Source organism: Crinia signifera, chromosome 3 (assembly GCF_055691185.1).
Source record: "Crinia signifera chromosome 3, ASM5569118v1, whole genome shotgun sequence".
NCBI classification, from domain to species: Eukaryota; Metazoa; Chordata; class Amphibia; order Anura; family Myobatrachidae; genus Crinia; species Crinia signifera.
Genome location: NC_139219.1, coordinates 30,269,883 through 30,291,793, shown reverse-complemented (window position 1 = coordinate 30,291,793; position 21,911 = coordinate 30,269,883). Strand labels below are relative to the sequence as shown.

Here is a 21,911-nt window from a genome sequence, read left to right as displayed (position 1 = left end):
TGATTGTATCCTGTGTCTGTTTTTCTTCCCCTAGCAGAGCTTGTTTATTATACTCATTGTTAGACTATTGTATTACTTGTTATACCTGTTATTTCCTATTCCTGTAACCCCCCTTTGTCCATTAGGGACTTTAATACATCATTTACGGAGTTTCTATCTCCTTACTTCTATACTGTGGTCTCGTCTGTTATTCGCATATAGCGATAAGGTATATTACGAACACTGTCCTTTAAGGTGTATTCGCAGACTAGAGACAGAGTACTGCGAAGGGATCTATTATTAAGGTATTGGTTCTTGGGTGTATAATACACACAAAAGGTACGCTACGCTGCGCCACGTTTTGTTCGCACGTAGCTAGGTATAAAAGGTACGCTGGTTACGGACACAATACGTAATCTAGGCATTTCACTTGTTGTCCTTTGTTCATAACAATATCAGCATTAACAACCTTCTGACTGTTGACCATTACTGGTCGACCCCATGATTGTAGACCCAGACACTGTAGATCTAGTATACCATAACCCTCCACTTACTGAGCTGAAACATCGCTCTCTGCTAAGACTCGCAGGTAAAATTCAGCTTCGTCATTGGGTTTGTAGGTTGATGCAACAATCAGGTATTTCCCGACAGGAAGCTGGAACCGGTCTGACACCTCACGGTTGTCTTTGTATGTCCTTTTTGCTACCTCTTTATTCTGCTTGAAGAAGTCCTTCCCCATGGAGACCTCGGAGACCGTCTGTCACAGATATGGAAATACACAGTTTAGTTACAGTTTCCTTTTGCTTACTATCTACTGTATATTATATTGCATCTACTAATAGGCGAATCTAAGTGGTGGTCTTGGGTGCACCGGACCACCCATTAGACTGCCCGGCGTTCTGTACCTTTAAATATATTTTCACCGCCACTGCCTGTTTTTTACACCAAAAAGATGGCCACGGGAGGGCTGCGCGCATACCCGACTGCACGCAGCTCCTCCCATGGTCCTTTGTGGAGCGTGAGCACCAGGCGACTCCCTCCAGCAACTGTTTTTCCTTCTCCCTCCTCCACGTGCTGCTGCTGTGGCTAGCGTGTGTGTGCAGCAGCCAGCACTGCAGGGTCTGGGTCACAGTCACGTGGCGGCGGCGGCGGGGATTGACAGACTGACAGTCCAGTCTGACTCCTGAGACTCCTGACTCCTGTGGGCGCCGGTAAGTCACTCACTTGTGTGTCAGTGTCATTTTCGCATTGCCTTGCCCTGCCCGTGCCCAGTACCCTGGTCTTAAAATAAGAAAATAAAAAAAAAGTGGTAATCTGTCCCCCCTCCTGGCCCTGTTTTTTTTTTTTTTTTTTTTACTGATACTGTATGCTCCCACAGGGTGAATTGCGCACTCATGGGGGCTGGGGTGTGGAGGTGGGGAGGAATGGGGATGGGTGGACGGGTTGAGGTAGTGTTGGGAGGGAGGGGGTGTGTGACAAAGATGCAGGTGCCTGCTATTTCTAATGCTAAGAAAACACGATGAAAGCCGGAGAGAGATAAAATATGTGGGAGGGATTTGCCCCTGTTAAGCCTCGCCCCTCAAATTAGGCCACACCCTTTTCCCCCCGCAAATACATTATATGTGGTCTGGGACACCCATTAGCATATTTGGTACTTCTTTACTTTCACGGCGCCACTAGATAGGACAGATAGGACAGATAGGACAGATAGGACAGATAGGATAGGATACGATTTGTATGCGATTTGACATAAAATATCGCATAAGATATAGGATAAGATTTACTATCCATTTCATTACCCCACTATCCACTAGGGCGTGGAGTGAGAATAGAATAGTGTGGCGAGCGCAGCGAGCCACCGAGCCCGAAGCGTGGCGAGCGCAGCGAGCCCCGCGAGGGGACACGGAATGTATTTTATGGAATTGCATGCAAATGGCATGCGATATTGGGGACTTGCTTTCAAACAACATCCGTGTCCCCTCGCGGGGCTCGCTGCGCTCGCCACGCTTCGGGCTCGGTGGCTCGCTGCGCTCGCCACACTATTCTATTCTCACTCCACGCCCTAGTGGATAGTGGGGTAATGAAATGGATAGTAAATCTTATCCTATATCTTATGCGATATCTTATGTCAAATCGCATACAAATCGTATCCTATCTAGTATCCTATCTGTCCTATCCTATATCTTATGCGATATCTTATGTCAAATCGCATACAAATCGTATCCTATCTAGTATCCTATCTGTCCTATCTAGAGTGGCGCCGTGAAAGTAAAGAAGTACCGCATATTTCTAGATTCGCCTATGCATCTACTGTATTCTGTATTATATAAGCTCAATTTTCCATTGTTCCTATCTAAATTTTTGTGGCCCCTCGTCTGTATCCCCGATTTTTCATTGCCATGGGAACCTTCAAAGAAACTGGTGAGCTTCAATAATCGCTCAGTTGCGAAATCATCAGCGCTATGTACAACTCTGAATAAGCCCCACGCAGTAATAGAAGGAATAAGAGACATAGAAAACCCTGGATCTTCCGGAGTGTAGGGGACAGCAGTGACGTCATACCTCATCGGGGACCTGCAAAATAAAACAAAGGGACTGTAAATATTATTCTTATAGATCAGCCTCAAAATAAAATATGACATATCTTAGGCAGTACGTGTTGGGGTACAGGGGGTACATCCAACCCTGAATCATTTTAGAGCAATGAGCTTCTTTTTTTATTGAACACTAATCTAGTTATGATGCAGACAGTAATTTGGGGAAATTGCGTTCCGTCCCTGTCTTACTTAGGGGATATATTTATTAGGGGTCTATTCATCATAAGGAGCATGGTTTTGCATCCCGCACGGGGTAATCCAGACCTGGTTGGATGGCTGTAATTGTGCAGAGGCCAGCACACCATACTTAGACAGCCAGCTGCTGGTTAGCAGCTCACCTCACCCCTCCCCCCTGCCTGTGCTGACAGTCGATGCAGCATGATGTGTGCACCCCTCCCTTCCCCCCTGCCAGTGTGCACCGCCCGCTCACGGCTTCCCGCTGTGTCCGGGAGAGAGACATGTGGCTATGTAAAATTCATATCTCCCGCTGGACCGCTAGCCAATAGGCGCTCGCGGTCCAGCAGCCACCAGTTGATTGGCTGCTGGACCGCAAGCGCCCATTGGCTAGCGGTCCAGCGGGAGACGTGAATTTTACATAGCAGCACGTCTCTCTCCCGGACGGAGCGGGGGAGCTGGCGGGCGGGCGAGCTGGCAGTGCCAGCACAGCTCCAGTGCCATGCAATCTTCCAGTGCCCGGAGCGTGTGCTCCGCCGGCTCCGCCCTCACTACGCCTCTGCCTGTACTTGCTCCCCCAGCCCCCCCTATACCCACACACTGGGGAACTGGTCATTGTTAGTACCTGCTGCTCTTGTTCTCCCCCAGCTCCCCCTATAGCCGCACACTGGGGTACTGCTGCCCCTGGCAACAAGCATGTAGTCTCCCATGGCAATGAGAATGAAACCCCTGGCAAGAAGCATGTAACCCCTTGCAACAAGCATGTAGGTTAGCGTCACTTATGTGGCATAATATGTAACGGCATTACGGTGTGTAGTAGGCATTACGTTGTGTGGTATAATTTGTAATGAGCATTACGTTACGTTACGAATGTGTAACGGCATTATGGTGGGTGGCATTATGTGTAATGGGCATTATGGTGTACGGCATTAGGTGTAATGGCCATTTTTGTGAGGTCGTGATCATAGTTCCGCCCTCTTATGTAATTAGGCTCCGCCCACTCTCTTGGTGGGGAGGGGGGCAGTTGGATCTCCAGGATTCGATTATGCGTAAGGTGGCAACCCTACATACTATGTACCAGACTCACACAATCTGATACTAACCTTATATATATAATAACCGATTTTAAATGAAGACTCTCCTTGCGGTTTCTTACTCCTGCGCCCCTTCTGCATCAGGCTCACGAGAACTGCACAGCGCTGTGCATATGCGTTTCCTTTCTGGTCACCTTTAGCATCCTCCAGGGTGACCCTGAACTGCGGGTTGGACCAATATGTTGCTATTTGTGAAAGACGAGTATTAATAGGAGAGAAGAAAATGTTGTGTGTTAGAGACAATTACAAGCACGGATTAATGCTATAGTTACAATGACCGGGTATTGCTTATAGATGTATAAATAAAAATGTGTATTATAAATATAGGGCCACGAATTCGGCCGAGTCTCCGAGTGGGTCTGAGCATGCGAGAATTTGCACAAGTGCAGACCCCCCTTTGTGAATGTGTGATACCCGCCAAGGCATTTCACGGGCAAGGGAGGGAAGGGGGCAGATAGGGGTCTGGTGCAGGGGAGCACTTAGTATTTTATGGGCGTCCCACCTCCCCCCCCCCCCCCAGGGAACTCAGATGGGTCGATGCCTGCTCGGGGCACACGACTGACGTCAGCGCCCGCCCCCTTTTATTGGCCAACTCTGTCATTAATAAAAGTCAATACAGACTGATTTTTTTCAACGAAGGGGAGAAAAATAATTTGATGGTTGGCGACCATCAAATTATTTCTCTCCCCTTTGGCCACATGCTAGCGAGGGGATAGGGTGGCAGGTGGCGCCGACCTGTTCGCTAGGCTGCAAGTATTCGTAGCCTAGCTAATAGGACTGAATCAGTCCCATGGAGTAGACTTGTCAGATGTCTGTGTTCCCATTAATAGGGTCCACCTGTCCAACACTTGGTCTCACAACCCCTTTGGTCCCAGGTATTGTGTAAGGCTGACCACACAAGTTGCTGTTTGAGTGGACTGCAATGGAAACAACATGACCCACTCCAGGAGGGACAGAATCCTCTCTACCTGGACTTCCCCCTGGACTGGATCGTTTGGAGGTATGTACAGGACAATCTAATATACAACCTGTCTTCCCCCGAGCTCCCCTGTCTTACGCATACCTCCCAACATCACCAAACTTAAAATCGGGACCTGAAGGCATGGCCATCCATAGAAAGGGGCAGGGCTAATGGGAAAGTGGGTGGGCCTCAGGCAACGCACTGAGCGGCTTTCCCCATCAGCGATGAACGCTATCATTGCTGTCCATACACGCTGGGCATATTCGCCCAGTGTGTATGGACCTTAACAAGTTTATGTACCTAAATAAATGATGCAGTCTACTGTCTGTAAGCAGGAAAAGTAGTATAAAATAGTCAGCCCCCTGTGTCTGTATTAGCATTTTATTCCTTGTCTGATTACATCTGGTCATCCTACAGTGAGATACACATCACCCGCTGGTCATGGTGGGGGGTCTTATAGCACCAAGGCTCATCAACAGCTCTACACTCAATAAATCTAGACTGTAGCAGACAGTATAATCAATGTAAGATTTTTCAACCAGATGATGCTGCCATACAGGGAATACAAACAGCAGGAGTTAGTGATCACAGCCACACAATGCTAGTGGGGCAATCGCCCTGAATGATCCCACCCTGGATCCGCCCTTGCCTGTCACAAGAGAGAGTTACGAATCTAGGTGAAAAAAACCTTTTATGGGTTTAATAATGATAATGATGCTAGAACATGTCTCTCTTACAGTAGTCCGGGCATCCTCCTGCAGTGCAGCCAGCAGTCCAGTTCCCCTTAAATTGTGCTATGTTCCATCGGTGATTCTTATCATCGCACGGGTTGAGGTTACAGATTTCCACTCGATGAAACTCATCTAGGAAAGATGAAAACGGCATCCTGCCGAGAGCAAAGGGGGAAATTACGGAGCAATCCCTGGATGACCTCAAGGTGCTGGTTGTCTCGTTAGATCTATACATTATTCCCATCATTGTTACTGGGCCTTCACCCACTCTCGGCACCACTGCCCGCGGGCACGTAAATAACAAATCGGGCTGATATTTGTAAAGTGTGTACAGACCTTACTGTTTTACTCACCAAGATTCACCGTCATCGCACTTGAGGTTAAGCTCAGCTTTCACCTTTGGGTCAACCTCCCCCCATTCTGGGGCACTGTAAGAACAGGACGAAAAGGGTACTAAATATATTGTACATAAATATATATCTATAAAGGATTCTTGAATGCTATTGTTATGTAGACAAATAAATATTTTGGCTCATGTGTGGGAGGGTCACGTGTTGTGCAAACATATGTGTATGGTGGTAACTCACTGGCTAATAACATAGGGGTATATTTATTAAGCTCCGTGAAGTGATAAAGTGTCTGGTTTTTATCACTGGCCAATCAGCTCTTACCTGTAATTTTTCAAACCAAGGGCGGGATGCTATATAGCAGAAATGCGGTAAAAACCCCGTTTTCGGGGTTTCTACCGCATTTCTATATGCTATATGGCGCCTCCGCAGTGTCAGCGCTGCGGAGGGAATCGCCAGCTAAAGCTGGCGAATCCCTGCAGAAGCCTATGGGCTTCTTACCGCAGCGCTGTTTGAGGGATCCGTCACGGATCCCTCCCAGCGTGCCCTGCGGCCGGCGCCGGGGTCTGCGCATGCGCAGATGGACTCCCGGGTCACAGACCCGGAAGTCCAGTGCCGGCACCGCATCGCAAGGGACAGCTCTTACCGCAAGAGCTGTCCCTTGCATGAATAACGGCATATGTTATAGCATATGCCGTTATTAAAAATGCGATGTCCGGCGAAGGGGGGCCGCGGATGTTATAACATCCCGCCCCATGCCTTTAACTTCACAGTTAGGAGCTGATTGGTCAGTGATAAAAACCAGACACTTTGGGTGACATTCTATGGGATGAGATTTTTTCGCACTTTCAAAATCGCCCATTATCGCACTTTTTTAATATTGAATTTTTCCCGCGAATTCGCATATTTAATGAGGTGCGATAATGTGCGAATTTTAGGCATGAAAATGTGCGAATTTTAGGCATGAAAATGTGCGAATTTAAGGAAATGTGCGATTTTTTGTTCATAAAAAAAAAAATTGGCGTGGAGTCCCCCCTCCTGAGCATAACCAGCCCCGGACTCATTGAGCCGGGGCTGGTTCCAAAAATACGGGGGACAAAAAGCATAGGGGTCCCCCGTATTTCCGAAACCAGCCCCGGACTCTTGGACCGGTCCTGGTTCCAAAAATACGGGGGACAAAAAATCTGGGGGTCTACCGTATTTTGAAACCAGCACCGGGCTCCAACAGGCATTAATGGGCCCGCTGGGACTTGTAGTCCACCTGTAAAAAGAATGTTAAAAAAAACACACACACAGAGAAGTAAAACTTTATTACACACACATTCACACACCTCACTTTTACACCCACATACTTACCGATCCAGGTCCAGCGCTGGTCTCCCTTCTGCTGCAGAGCCGGCTACCCCCCGCACTGACAGCGGGGACAACCGGCTCTCTCCGATGCCGCTAACAGCCTCTGTAGCGTTGTCCCAGCGCTACAGAGGCTGAGAGCGTCTTCGGCTTATGCGTCTCCATGGAGACGCATAGCTCAGCCAATCAGGGCTGAGCTATGCGTCTCCATGGAGACGCATCGGCCAATCACGCTCTCAGCCTCTGTAGCGCTGGGACAGCGCTACAGAGGCTGTTAGCGGCATCTGAGAGAGCCGGTTGTCCCCGCTGCCTGTCAGTGCGGGGGAAGCCGGCTGGGAAGAGGACAGCGCTGGACCTGGATCGGTAAGTATGTGGTTGTAAAAGTGAGGTGTGTGAATGTGTGTGTAATAAAGTTTTACTTCTCTGTGTGTGTGTTTTTTTTAACATTTTTTTTACAGGTGGACTACAAGTCCCAGCGGGCCCATTAATGCCCCGCATGCTGGGACTTGTGGTTCTCCAAGTCCCAGCATGCGGGGGAGGTCTGCTGGCACTTGTAGTTCTCCTGTATCAATCAATGTTATGTATGGAAGATTTAACCCCATCAGGCCGGCGTCCACTGGCCAGGGACGCCGGTGACAGCCCCGGGCTTCAGCCCTGGACGGGTGAAGCCTGGGGGGGGGACCCCTTTATGGGGGGGTCCCCACTCCTCCAGGTACCCCATCCAAGGCTGACCAGCCACGGTGCTCATGTTTCGGCCGGGGGACCTTATATAAAAAGTGTCCCCCGGCTGTGGCATGACACCGAGGGCTGTTGGAGCCCGGTGCTGGTTTCAAAATACGGTAGACCCCCAGATTTTTTGTCCCCCGTATTTTTGGAACCAGGACCGGTCCAAGAGTCCGGGGCTGGTTTCAGAAATACGGGGGACCCCTATGCTTTTTGTCCCCCGTATTTTTGGAACCAGCCCCGGCTCAATGAGCCCGGGGCTGGTTATGCTCAGGAGGGGGGACCCCACGCTATTTTTTTTGGTCAAAAAACACTTTTCCACATTTTTTAACACAGGGCCATGCACAGATCTCTTCGATCTGTGCAGGGTTCTGGCCAAATCCCATATCAGAACCTGGTCTGATTTTTTTGAGATTTTTAGACACATTTTTCAAATTCGCATCTCATTAAATATGCGAATTGTATACTTTTCTATGTGAAAACATCTGGATGTGAGTTCTGGCGAAAACTAAAAATCGCACTTTTAAAAAGTGCAATTTCGCGGCAAAACCGCACTTTTTGCCGATTTTCGCATCTCATTAAATATGCGAATTAGGGAAAAAGTGCGAAAACGGCCGTTTTTGCAATAAAATTTGCCAAAGATAGATTATCTCATCCCATAGAATGTCACCCTTTATCACTTCACCGAGCTTAATAATCTACCCCATTGTCGCCAATGGGATTTTGGTTCGAAGCTGCTGATCTCAATATTAAAACTGATGGAAGTATGTATATTATAGAATAAGAATTCTATAGAACAAAATGTAAAAGTTCAAAATAAGTGCTAAAATAAGGCTAACTGCCACTCTGTTCCTGATCTGCCTGCCAACATGTTATGTCGTGCAAAAGGGAAGAGCTGCAGGCAGAAGAAATTAGAGAGCTGCTCAGAAGCTCCGAGCGGCTGGACACACTGCAGGATGTGTGGCTAGAAATTCCTTTGGATGCTTCAAATGCAAGAAACACTGAAGCAACGCTACTGGCCACAGGGTGCCGGTCTAACACTACTAGCCACAGGGTGCCGTCCCAACACCACTGCCCACAGAGTGCCATCCCAACACCACTGGCCACAGGGTGCCATTCTAACACCACCGGCCACAGGGTGCCATTCTAACACTACTGGCCACCCGGCGCCGTTCTAACACTACTGGCCACAGGGTGCCATCCCAACACCACCGGCCACAGGGTGCCATTCTAACACTACTGGCCACACGGTGCCGTTCCAACACTACTGGCCACAGGGTGCCAGTCCAACACTACTGGTCACAGGGTGCTGTTCCAACACTACTGGCCGCAGGCGGCCTTTAAGCTGCTCAGGGCCATCTTAACAGCATTATGGGCCTCCTCTTCAGGCCTAGCCCCACTACGACACACTCTCTAATGGCAGCACCACGGTGGATATAGTGCTGCACAGAGCACACAGCTGAGCCGCCCCCTAGCTCTATTGATATATGTGTATACATATGCCTGTCATCCTACTGGCATGGCATGTGTGTGATATATACATATAATTAAGATTATCTATTTTAAGGAGGACTGGGTCCCTGCAGGACCACACACAGCTTTGGTAAATACCTGATGCTGTGCTCTCCATCGCAGCCCCGCACATGCGCAGTAGGGGGAGGCCTCTAGATAAAAGACTTCATTTCCCATGAGCCCGGGGTGCGCAGGGCGGCCTCGGCAAGGGAGAAGCGCGCGAAGGACGAGCACGAGGGCGGCAAGGGGAGAAGGAGGAGGCTTGTGTGTGAGGAGCGGAGACGGAGAGGAGACGGGCAGCCTTTCGCGGACGGGAGGCTGTGGAGCCGGGAAGCGCGGCCACAGCATAAAGGCAGAGGGAGCAGCCACACGCGGGCAGAGAGGCTGGAGATGACTGACAGGAACAGAGAGTCATGCTCCGCGACTAGCGCCAGAGCCGCAGAAACAGCAGGATCCCGGGCCGCATCAACAGACTGAAGGAGGAGGCGGGATCGGCCATTACGCGGACAGCGCTGTTGGGGTGAGTGCAAAGCCCGGCCATCCAACGGGGCCACAAAAAGGGGGTTAGATTACCCAGGCCTAATTGAGGGCCTTATTCAGCCTCCAAAGGCTGGAACCCCTTCTAAAAGAGTGTCAGCATTGCATAGGGCACTCGTGGTGGGTCCCCCTGAATTGGAGGTCCACTCAGACCTTAAAGAGACTATGCCGGGACATTGGGGGTTAACTTCTTCATCATGCCATGATATACTACCACCAGGACAGGACAGAGGGAGAGACATTCATTACCCAAGTTAAGAATCCGGATTGTTACCACCCTGTGGATTACAAATACCCTTAAAGCCTTTACTTGAAGGTGGGGTGCTTATCTCTAAAAACACTGTCCCTGGCCATAGACTCGGCAGCAAAGCTGACTTTCGTTTATCAGAGTCCTGGTAGGACATACCGCAGGACACATTGGGTTAAAGGGTTACTGCAGTAACGTTCTGGGTCTTAAAAGTGCACTAGCAAAACATTCATTATTGTGCAATAATAATAACTGGGTTATTTATGCAATATATATATATATATATATATATATATATATATTTGTTTATTGTGGTCTAGGCGGAAGCAGTAATTACTTGTTTATTGTTATCTATGCAATAACCATTATAAGTGTTGTTTTGATTCATGCAAATGTGATACTCAGGATATTACTATTGAATGCGAAGTTTAGACAGTCTACTAGTATAAAAAGTCAGAAGTGAGCTATATGGATTAGCGGGTAACGTGATTGGTTAGAACCAGAAAGAGAGAGAGTAGCGACTCATTTTAGTCAGAGTTAGTCAGAGCACGTGGTGAATGATTTACTGTCTTTGTGTATTATTTATGGATATTGAAAGCAATTGGTTGTTTATCATAGTGGAAATAAAGTGTTAACCCTTTTGAGCAATACCTGGTTTACCGCCTTCAATTCTTCCCAAGAAGAAGGAGAAGCAGCACCATCCAAGCAGCAACACCGGTAAGGGAACACAACCAATTTACACCTGTGGTTATCACATGTGCACCTGGGCAGGGGTGGCTGCAGCATCATTGATCCCCCACCCAAGGGCCAGACACGGCACCTAAGCAGCAGCAGGGTGTGCAGAGAGGGGCACTACTTGCAGTGGTGCATGTTCCCTGGCCAAAGGTGGTGGCTGGGTAGGTGAGCCTATGTGATGCTGGGGCTGGCACCGTGCCCAGCTCATGTCCTCAGTGTGTTAAAGTCGAGTTGCACACACGCCATTTTAGGATAGTATGGCCGCCATTTTGGTTCGCAGAGTTGCGCAAATTATAAATACCCGAGTCTGTGTAACAAAGTGGATCATAAGCGCAGCCATACTAATACACATAAATTCATAATACAATACTTACACCAAATAAAATATAGTTAATTAAAGGTTTAGAGCACTACACATAGTTTAATCAGCAATACACACTATGTCTGTTTTTAATGTTTAGTATCGTTATGTTCCGTTTCTTATGCACAGCACTCCGGTCGTTGCGAAAACTTCGCAACTCATATGGTCCGATAATTACGTACAAAATCCATATTTCAAGGACTATTTCTGCTAAACTGTGTGAGACAAAAGAATCAGGATGTAGCCAGTTCTTTCTGTTGATTTATGACCCTGACGACGATGCCAACAAACAAAGGACACTGAAGTACACTGCACTAATCCTTATTGGGTGCAGTATTTTGCTCCAATCCCTGAGGACTTGATATTTGAACCTGTGACCAATGGAAACGGCCTTTGACCCCCCTTTGTTTGTAAACTATAAAGATAGCTATCCCTGAGCTGACTGACTCTCTCTCACTTTGGCACTGCATCTATCTCTTCACCATTGACCGGGCTAAAGTTCTATTTGAACATAGCGAGCTCCGACCGGACTGCGCTGCGATATTTCTACAGTATATAACGGTAACATTTGTATTCCTGTTCTGTGTAATGTGGCTGATTATAGTTGTATCTGTTTCTGTTCCTCTGTTAGTGTTTTAAAGTATACTTATTATTGTTAGATAATTGTATCACGTGTTATCCTGTATTTTCTTCTTTCTGTAATCCCCTTTTGTCCGCTAGGGACTAAAAACACTATTTTGGAGAATCTATCTCCTCACTTGTTATATTGTGGTCTCGTCTATTATTCGCATCTAGCGACAACGTATATTACGGACATTGTTCCTTAAAAGGTATTTGCAGATTAGAGACTAAGTACTGCGAAGGGATTTCTCATTACTGTTATTGATTCAGCGTGTACAATACACGGAAAAGGTACGCTACGCTGCGCTACGTTTTGTTCGCACGTAGCTAGGAATAAAGGGTACGCAAGTTACGGAATAAGTACGTAAACTGCGCATTTCACTTATTGTTCTTTGGTTATAACAATATCAGCTTTAATAATTGGGGGCTTTCGTCCGAGCGTTTCATACTCTAGAACACTGTACCAAGCGCACGACTTGAACCTATACCAGCAAAAGGGTGGAAGTGATTATTTAACCATTGCTGGATAGGCCAAGTCTGCAGTGGTGCAGGGTTTGAGAGGTGCTAGCGTCTGAACCTGAAGTACAATGAGTGAAATCCAAGGAGAAATTAAGCCACGTGTTTTAAAGTATATTAAGTGTTTAAGTAAGCTGTACTTCTGCCTGCCACAAGTAGTTTAACGGGGTATAGTGTCTTGAGTTGCTTGTTTAGTATAGTACATGTGCCACGTGCGATAAAGTTTCGCACACGTGGAGGCAAAGGCCTGTGTTTACTATAGTACATAGAAGATTCCTTCTGTGCAAAACTATAATCTTTTATTGTTAGTTACTGCAGGGCCAGGGACTCCGCCACGTGGCGATAAGTTCTGGGCCTTTTACCGTAACGTGAAGCGTCTATTGTGTATTACGTAAGGTGCGCACGCACGTGCTTACGTTAGGAAATTTTCGCATCTTTGTACGTAATTTACGGATTTAGTGCGGGATTTTTTTCGCATCTTTATACGTAACTTTCGGACTGAGTTAAGAGATTTATTTCGCATATTTGCGCAATAACTGCGTTCAGCGAAACCCGATCGCGACCTTACAAATACACTGTAGAACACGTGGGTGGCCGATTCATCGGCGGCCTGTGAACAGGTTTAACAAACACGCGTGCACACATGGCTGTTCACTGGCACTGCACATGCAGCACACATAAGAGCCCAGAAGTGGCTAGTATTAATCACAAGCTTTATTTAAACGGTATATTAAAATACTGTGGATAAAGCGGTAATTAATAAAAGTAAATAAGGTTTTTTTTGTACATTTTTCTCAAAAACAAGCAACTCAAGCATTATTTTAATAGATTCCTATAGCCATTTAAGGGATTTATACCTGCATAAGTATCTAGTGAGAAACTACCAACTAGGGAAGATTTTCTGTACAGAAATATTTCAAGTTTAAGCGTAAGACCAAGGTGTAACTAGCACCCAGTGTGAAAATCATTGGGTGAACGGGCGTATGACGGGTACGACCCATAGCGCTATAGGAAATCAGAATTATTGTATGGTAACAAAGACATATGTGTATGGTAACACAGACATACGTAGGTGGGTGCCGATCCACCAATTTTAAACTGCCTCTTTCGTAGGTCCGCCTATTTGAACTTATCGAAAGGGTATAGGAGCCAAATCAGAACCCAGTGATCTGATTAACTCCCTATTTAAAATACAAGTCTTGCCGAACACAAGAAAAACAAGTTTTTTTGTTTTCTGCAAAATTTGGCCGCACCACTGCGAGGCGCGCTAGTGATTCGTCGCTAGCCGAAGGATAGTGGTGATTGAGTATTACATCCTTGCATAGTGTGCTTCATGCTTAGGTGCGGAAAAGTTTCACGCTGCGGAGTAGGAGTTCTTTGGGTGTTGCTCACAAACAAAATCACCCACCAGTCTTTTCCAGCTGCGAACTATTAATTCCTGTAAGACAAATTGTGACAATGGGAAATATTAGCTCGCACAGAAAGATTGTGCTACCTAGGGAAGAATTACGTGGACCACAAGGATCGGCGGCATTCATAATGTGCAGGAAGCACGGTGAACGAGCAGTTGTTTACTTAAATAAATGGAAGGAAATGACACAAGGCAGCAAAGTAGAATTTCCCAGTGTTGGTAGTTTCGATCCAGAAGTCTTATCAGCAGTTAGAGATCAGATATCTTTGCTCTTGTCATTCAAGGAAAGAGTTGAACAGAATGAATGTCTAAACTTGTGGCAGAAGGAAAGTAAAATTCAAAGGGAACATAGTTATTTGTCAGATGCAGATATAATCGGCCACAGGAATACAAATGTTACTATCTCCCCATGTGTAAAAAAGGGAACAATTCAAGTCCAAAGTGAAACCAACAAAAACCTGAAAATGAATAACCTGTATACTGTTTCTACCCCCTATAAGCAAGGTACAGGTCCACAGGAGGAGTTCCTGACACCAGCCATCCCTTGTGAAGCTAGTGGAAAGGAAAGTAAGGCTGAGACAGTCCAAGCTGCTGCTGCCATCCTGGCCGAGGAGATGGCTGCTGCCATCCTGGCCGAGGAGATGGCTGATGCCAGGAACACACTTGGAGACACAGGTAAGTACACACAACACAGCACAGAGATGGTTATTCCTGGGATGTTGTCCAGTGGTGCAAAGGGAATACAAGTCTACCCTCTGCACACAGTGGAACCTCCTTGGGGACGGGGAGACAGGGATGAGGTAATGCCTGTAAGGGATAGCGACATGCACAATACGTGGACATGATTGGAACGTCGTTCAATCATCTCAAATTTCCCTGATCCCAGGAAAAATCTGGCACAGTGTCAGAAATTTGTAAGGGATCTGGGAAATTCAGATGAGCCCACCAATAAGGATTGGCGATACATGTTGAAAGCTTGCCTCCCTTCACACATAGATATCCCGAAATTTATTCGGGATAGTGGTGTGGAGGGCGATAAGATTTTAACTGAACAGGGCAACCAGGAAAATATACGCCTAATAAATATACAATTGGGTGTATATTTCCCTGCGACGGTTGAAAATATCCTGACGTTCACTATCAAACAAAAAGATGGTGAATCTGCCAGCGAATATTTCAACCGTGCTTTGCAGGCATTTCCAAAACACACTGGTGTCCCTGACCCCAAGGACAACATACATTGTATGGGAGTGATTGTCTCTGTGCTGATACAAGGTCTTAAGGAAAACTTGAGAACCAGTATAGAAACCATTTTTCCCAACTGCAGAAAAATGACCATAAACACGCTAAGAAAGTCTGCTGTTGATACAGACAAACAAATTATAAACGAAATGCAAAGAAACGGTGTGTTTAAATTGATAGCAGTTAGCAGTCAAGCTCCAACCAAAAACACACAACACACAAGGCCAGACACGATGAGACGGAAACAAACCGTGTGTTTCAACTGTGGTAACAAAGGACACCTAGCCAGACATTGCAGGGTAGGTAACCATAGGAAACATAACACATACGTAAGTGACTGGGAGACACACCGGGAGGAGAAAGGTTGGTTTTAACACATAGCCATAGCCCCACCTAGTAGCCAACGCCGCCCTAAGCATGACACATATATGCAAACAGGGAGTAGGACATACATACACCCCATAACCAGGTAACATGACACAATATCTGAAGGAGGAGCCTCAGATACGGGTAAGTGTAATGGTTTAAAAGCTAAAGGTTTTTTTTGCTTAACCCTGCCAACAATTTTTTTTTCCTTCCTCTGGATTTAGGTTGGGCAAAACAAATGGCAGTTACAATTGGGGTAACAGGAACAGTGCAGCACTACCCATTGGTACAACCAATAGAGATCATAATCGGGCCCTTGCATACCAAATATTCTGTCTTATTGACTGCAGCGGCTGCGATTTACCTTCTATTCACAGAACCGCCTGGAAAGATAAGTTATGTCTGCTTCTGGGCTCCAGAAGATTCATAACTTAGAGACAACAGGACCAGTATGCACGAACAAGGTGCTAAATTGTTAGATATACCTCTATGACTAATGCTGCACTTTACTGTATAGATTTTAACCCATCTAAGGTAGCTAAAAACTACAGCATGAATACCGAGTTCCCTTTGAACTAAAGATGGGCGGGACACAGGGTTAATGGCAATGATAGCTCCAATAGAAACCCAAATAAAAACAGACAGCATAGCGCCCCAAGGTACAGCTTCACCATTTGAAACCAGAAGTCGAACTGGAAAAGTACCCAGTGAGATAACAAGGTTCCCAAAAGAGAACCTTTTAGTTAATACCCCTAGACACGGCCCATAGTCACACCCCCATTGGGTAAGAGAAAGGAGGGAGGGCTTACAGACCAGAACAGGATTTAAAAAGGGTGAAAACCAAATAGTTGAGAGCCAATTCCCCCATAGTGCCAAATCCTGTTGTCATCCAAGTAAAAGAGAAATTTCTGTTACAATAAATGCACACATTGCTGTCATTAAGTGTCTCCCTTCTGCTTTAATTTTTTTCCCTCTCCCCCTTCTGTTCCAGAAACTTTAAGAGCCATGAAGCCTCTCCCCCAAATCTTGCAGGATTGCACGCTGTCCTTACAGCCCACTAATGGCTTGATACCGATACAATGGGTCAATGATTTATTGTTATGTCCTGACTCATTCGTAACACCGGTAGATGGCGATAGACAACTCCTGGTGTATTCCCATGAGGCAGAACATAAGGTATCGGAGGACAGATTGCAGTTGTGTCTGAGTGGGGGGGAGAGGGGGAGAATCTGGGACACTGTAGTAATTTAAACACCACAAAATGATAAAATAAGAGTTTAAAACACTGTCGCACACCCAGCTGAGAAAATACATATGAATAGGTGTAATCACCAAACCCATGTCTCCACAGACTCATGTGGATGATAGTAAAAAGGAATTCTGCCACAACGTCTGGTGGTTGTTGTATCAAAAACAGGCCTGATTACAGCCCTGCACTGGGTATGACTGACACAGGAGACCTTGTGACTTGGAATGCTGGGCATCTGCTGAGAGTGCGACAGATACAGTGATTTAAGAAACCTGGTGATGCCAGCCTGACCAATGTCGTACTGCAGTGTACAATTAAAACCAGTTACTTGAGCGCTTCCTACTTGTCTACACAGTGTAGTTTCCATAGCACTACCGGTAAATAAGACTGAGGATATGGTGTTGGGGTATGTTTTAACTAATCATGCTCCTCATGTAGTCTGGAACCCTAAAAATTCTGCCTAAACGTGAGAAAAATATTCATCAGCCAAGTTCACTAAATGGGAACTTGCATTGATGAATTCTATAAATGTTACCAGTAACATGGGTAACTTTGTAAACCCAGCAACACTCTTACCAGGTGTGCCTTTCAAGGCACAAAGGGTGGGGGTTGATGCCAAGGTTGCTGGAATGGTAGAAGTTAGTGGGAGCCTAGACGAATATGATTGCATGACATGTTTGAATCAGACCTTTGCAGCATGTCCCCAAAGGGTGGTAACAACCCATTGGAAGAGGTAATTCATTTTTTTCCCTCTTTCTTTTCACTGATGGCAGCTGCCACAGAGAACACTGAGATGGGAAAATTGTACACTGGCTATACCGTGATAGATGGAGAAGGTATAGTAGAGGCTGGACCCCCTTGGACCGTCTCACTCGGCAACAGAAGCCTCATTAGTAGTGCTGCAAGCTGAGGGGAAAGCAGCCAATATTTATGCCGACTCTAAGTACGTTTGTTGGGGTAATGCAGAAGATCTTGGGCCCTACGGCGCCCAGAAATTTTGTGACAGTAGCTGGCACTCCAGTGGCGCAAGCGGTGTAAGTTCAAAGATTCCTGACAGCCGCACAGCTGCCAGACAGAGTGGCTGTTATCAAGTGTAAAACCCACACCTTTAATAAGTGTCACTTGATAATGGCCATGCTGGCGAGGCAGCTGGGTGAGCCACGCGCTCTGTGGATAATGGTTTTTGCTCCCTTGTAAATGTCAATGTAGTCACATAAAATACAAGATTTGTGTCCCCTGCAGGAGAAAGCAGTCTGGAAGCCGGAGGGATGTGGACAGAAATAGAAAGATGGACAAGGAAAACCAGTGACTCAGAGAACATGCCAAACTGTCAGGGCAGAGATAGCCTATGGCCTGACTTGCCTTGGCAGGGAAGGTATGTGGAAATTACCCAAAACTTACTGGTGTGCCCACAAACAGATAAGACAACAAGATCATGCCTTACTTGTCTGGGGAAAGATACCGGAACGGCTGTTCCCACAGAGCCTTCTCCACATCCCTCCTCCAGCAGGATCCTCTGCAGGTAATACAAATTGACTTTGTACAGTCCACTCTAAAAGCGTTTAGTTATATTTTTATTTCTTTTCATATGTGTTGATGTTTTGTGTGTATAGATATGGTAGCCCAGAAACACCCCTGAGTACGCAAGTGTATATGAAAAGTTTTGAAGCAAGTGTAAACTCCTAGGGACTGATGGTACACCCCACATTCTCTGCCGACCCCAAATAACCGCTAAGGTGTAGAAGGTGAACGGTACTATCAAGAACAAACTGGGTAAAGTTAAAGCTGAAAGAGAATTGCTATGGCCAGGGGCACTGCCCATTGTGCTGCATAGTAGTAGAATCACTCTCAGAACTCCACCTCATTTGTCCCCATCGAAACATTGCTTGGCTGGCAGCCACACGTTATGATAACCCCACAAGAAGATCCTAGACTCAACCACGAACTGACCCTTGTTTCAAGTACAACACCAATGACGTATTCACCCCTGGGAAAAAGGCAGCCAAAAAGGACTTTGTTGACATCTGTTGTGAACTGTCATAACCATGAACCAGGAGATGTTGTTGTTTCCCATGATTTGCCATATACAGGTTGCTTGATAGATCTTTGAAAAGAACCACCCCAAGTCTTGTTGACCAGCACTACCTCAATTAACAAAGTCGCAGAGAGAGAGATTCGGGTACGTTCGTCCTACTGCCAAAAGACCAGAAACCCAGAAGGTCCTTACACTAAGAGCGAAAGAAAGAAATCGCTAGAGGCATCACTTCGGGAGGACTGGAGAGCAGCTACAGTCAAGCAACCTGTACAAGCTACAAAAAGGACTGTGACAAACCCCACTGGTAACAGGATGGAAGGATCATTAACAAGTTTTTCATTTTTTTTTCTCTCCTTCATTATTATGGGTCCTATTTTTGCTCCCCCCCCCCCCACTATCTGTTCTTATCCCCAAGTCAAGGATACTGCTTTCGCACTGCTGCCAGGTATTGGGCAGATGATACAGAGTTCTGAGAGTGTGTTACCCGACCCAGTTTAGGTCAAGATAGAATCTCTAAGCTTAATACGTTACCCAGGACCGGATGTTGGTAAGGAGGTTTGATAGTAATAATACCAGCATACTCAAAAGCATACCAGAAAGAGAGACAACAAAGAATTCAAGGGTCTGTTGTCACAAACAATGCCTACCAAAGGATGCCATATCTGAAAAATTGTATATAGTGTAACCTCCCCTGTTTTTATTTTTATCCCAAAATTGTACATTATCCTTCGTCACCCTGAGTAGATTGTTCGATAAATGTGGCCCTTCATTTATCCATGATCCTGGATTGGCCAAAGAGCAGATGGTTTACTCCCCTTTTATGTTTGATTCATAGATAAAAAAAAAATTGTTTATGAATTTCTGTGGTTTTAGAAATATTTTGTACTGTGACAGTTTTGTATTTACTGTCAAAGAGTGGACTGTTAAAGTCGAGTTGCACACACCATTTTAGGATAGTATGGCCGCCATTTTGGTTTGCAGAGTTGCGCAAATAAAGTATAAATACCCGAGTCTGTGTAACAAAGTGGATCATAAGCGCAGCCATACTAATACACATAAATTCATAATACCTTACTTACACCAAATAAAATATAGTTAATTAAAGGTTTAGAGCACTACACATAGTTTAATCAGCAATACACACTATGTCTGTTTTTAATGTTTAGTATCGTTATGTTCCGTTTCTTATGCGCAGCACTCCGGTCGTTGCGAAAACTTCGCAACTCATATGGTCCGATAATTACGGACAAAATCCATATTTCAAGGACTATTTCTGCTAAACTGTGTGAGACAAAGGAATCAGGATGTAGCCAGTTCATTCTGTTGATTTATGACCCTGACGACGATGCCAACAAACAAAGGACACTGAAGTACACCCCCCCTGCACCAATCCTTATTGGGTGCAGTATTTTGCTCCAATCTTTGTTTGTAAACTATAAAGATAGCTATCCCTGAGCTGGCTGACTCTCTCTCACTTTGGCACTGCATCGATCTCTTCACCATTGCCCGCGCTAAAGTTCTATTTGAACATAGCGAGTTCCGACCGGACTGCGCTGCGATATTTCTACAGTATATGACGGTAACATTTGTATTCCTGTTCTGTGTAATGTGGCTGATTATAGTTGTATCTGTTTCTGTTCCTCTGTTACTGTTTTAAAGTATACTTATTATTGTTAGATAATTGTATCACGTGTTATCCTGTATTTTCTTCTTTCTGTAATCCCCTTTTGTCTGCTAGGGACTAAATACACTATTTTGGAGAATCTATCTCCTCACTTGTTATATTGTGGTCTCGTCTATTATTCGCATCTAGCGACAACGTATATTACGGACATTGTTCCTTAAAAGGTATTCGCAGATTAGAGACTAAGTACTGCGAAGGGATTTCTCATTACTGTTATTGATTCAGCGTGTACAATACACGGAAAAGGTACGCTACGCTGCGCTACGTTTTGTTCGCACGTAGCTAGGAATAAAGGGTACGCAAGTTACGGAATAAGTACGTAAACTGCACATTTCACTTATTGTTCTTTGGTTATAACAATATCAGCTTTAATAAGTGCAAGCATGCACCCCATATGGGGTATCCCCAGCATGGCATGCTGCTATTACAGGGGCAAAGCTAATGAGAGCATGGCTGCAGTCCTGAGCATGGGCCAGGGGCGGATTGGGCCACCGGGATACCGGGTCATTTCCCGGTGGGCCGGTCCAATCCTCTTCTGCGCAGCCTGCTTGTACTGCCTGCAGGCTGAGGCTGGCCGGCAGACGTGCTTCCGGGTTTTGCGTTCCGCTGCTATGCGCAAAACAGAAGCTGTGTCGCCTAATCTTGCAAGCAGGGCAGGACCACTGGCCATTGTGGCCAACTATCAGCTTCCCTGCTTAGTAGGGATGGGTAATCATATGATGTTTCATCGGTAACATCGGATTTATGGTTCCAATGTTCGATGTTTAACCCTGCTATGTTGAGGATCCAATGTTTCATCAACATCGCTAGATTTCTCCCCCGATGTTTTTCTCAATCTTCCAATGTTTTTTCTTTTGTGTGTCAATGTGTGCTGCTTTCAATGCTTTTGCAGCCAGCTCACTCTCTCCTTGATTTATATTCATTAAAATCTTAAGAGACTGATAAAAAAACATTAACAAACATGGCAGTATCACTGCTGGCTGGGCTTTCATATGTGTGTGTGGCTGTGTGCTGCTGCTGTGGGTGGTAGCTGACAGTGAAAGACAGTTTGGCCAGCCATTCAGCAGCAGCACACAGGACAGCCCCACCCCTGCCTCACTGCAACTGGTGCTGTTAGTGAGTCACTGTCACTGTCTACTGTGGTGTTTCTAGCACAGGTCTGGTTTGCATATCAGTGCTGATATACAGACCACACTGTGCTAGAAGCACTACAGCAGACAGCGACACTCCAGGCAGGGTTTTCAAAGATAGTGGGTGCTAGAATGAACAGTATAATATGAAAGTCACTAGTAGTGACATTGTGGTGAACTCCCTTCATATTTATTTATTTATTAATAGTTTCTTATATAGCGCAGCATATTCACTTGCGCTTTACAATAGGAGACAGTGATACAACAAACTGGGTATTTACAGTCAGTCAAAGGTATGAAGGTCCTGCT

At 45.9% G+C, this 21,911-nt stretch overlaps 1 protein-coding gene across 1 annotated transcript in view; it reads right to left on the bottom strand.

The window, feature by feature from the left end:
* LOC146062853 (calpain-8-like) overlaps positions 1–21,911 on the bottom strand; it is a 115,365-nt gene that overhangs the window by 17,160 nt on the left and 76,294 nt on the right. The window contains exons 8-12 of the mRNA XM_083174859.1: positions 5,890–5,964; positions 5,543–5,691; positions 3,854–4,029; positions 2,542–2,553; positions 449–736 (exon numbers count right to left, since the gene is read on the bottom strand). Coding sequence (XP_083030985.1) covers positions 530–736; positions 2,542–2,553; positions 3,854–4,029; positions 5,543–5,691; positions 5,890–5,964 — 619 coding nt within the window. The 3' untranslated portion in view covers positions 449–529. The remainder of the gene's footprint in view (positions 1–448; positions 737–2,541; positions 2,554–3,853; positions 4,030–5,542; positions 5,692–5,889; positions 5,965–21,911) is intronic.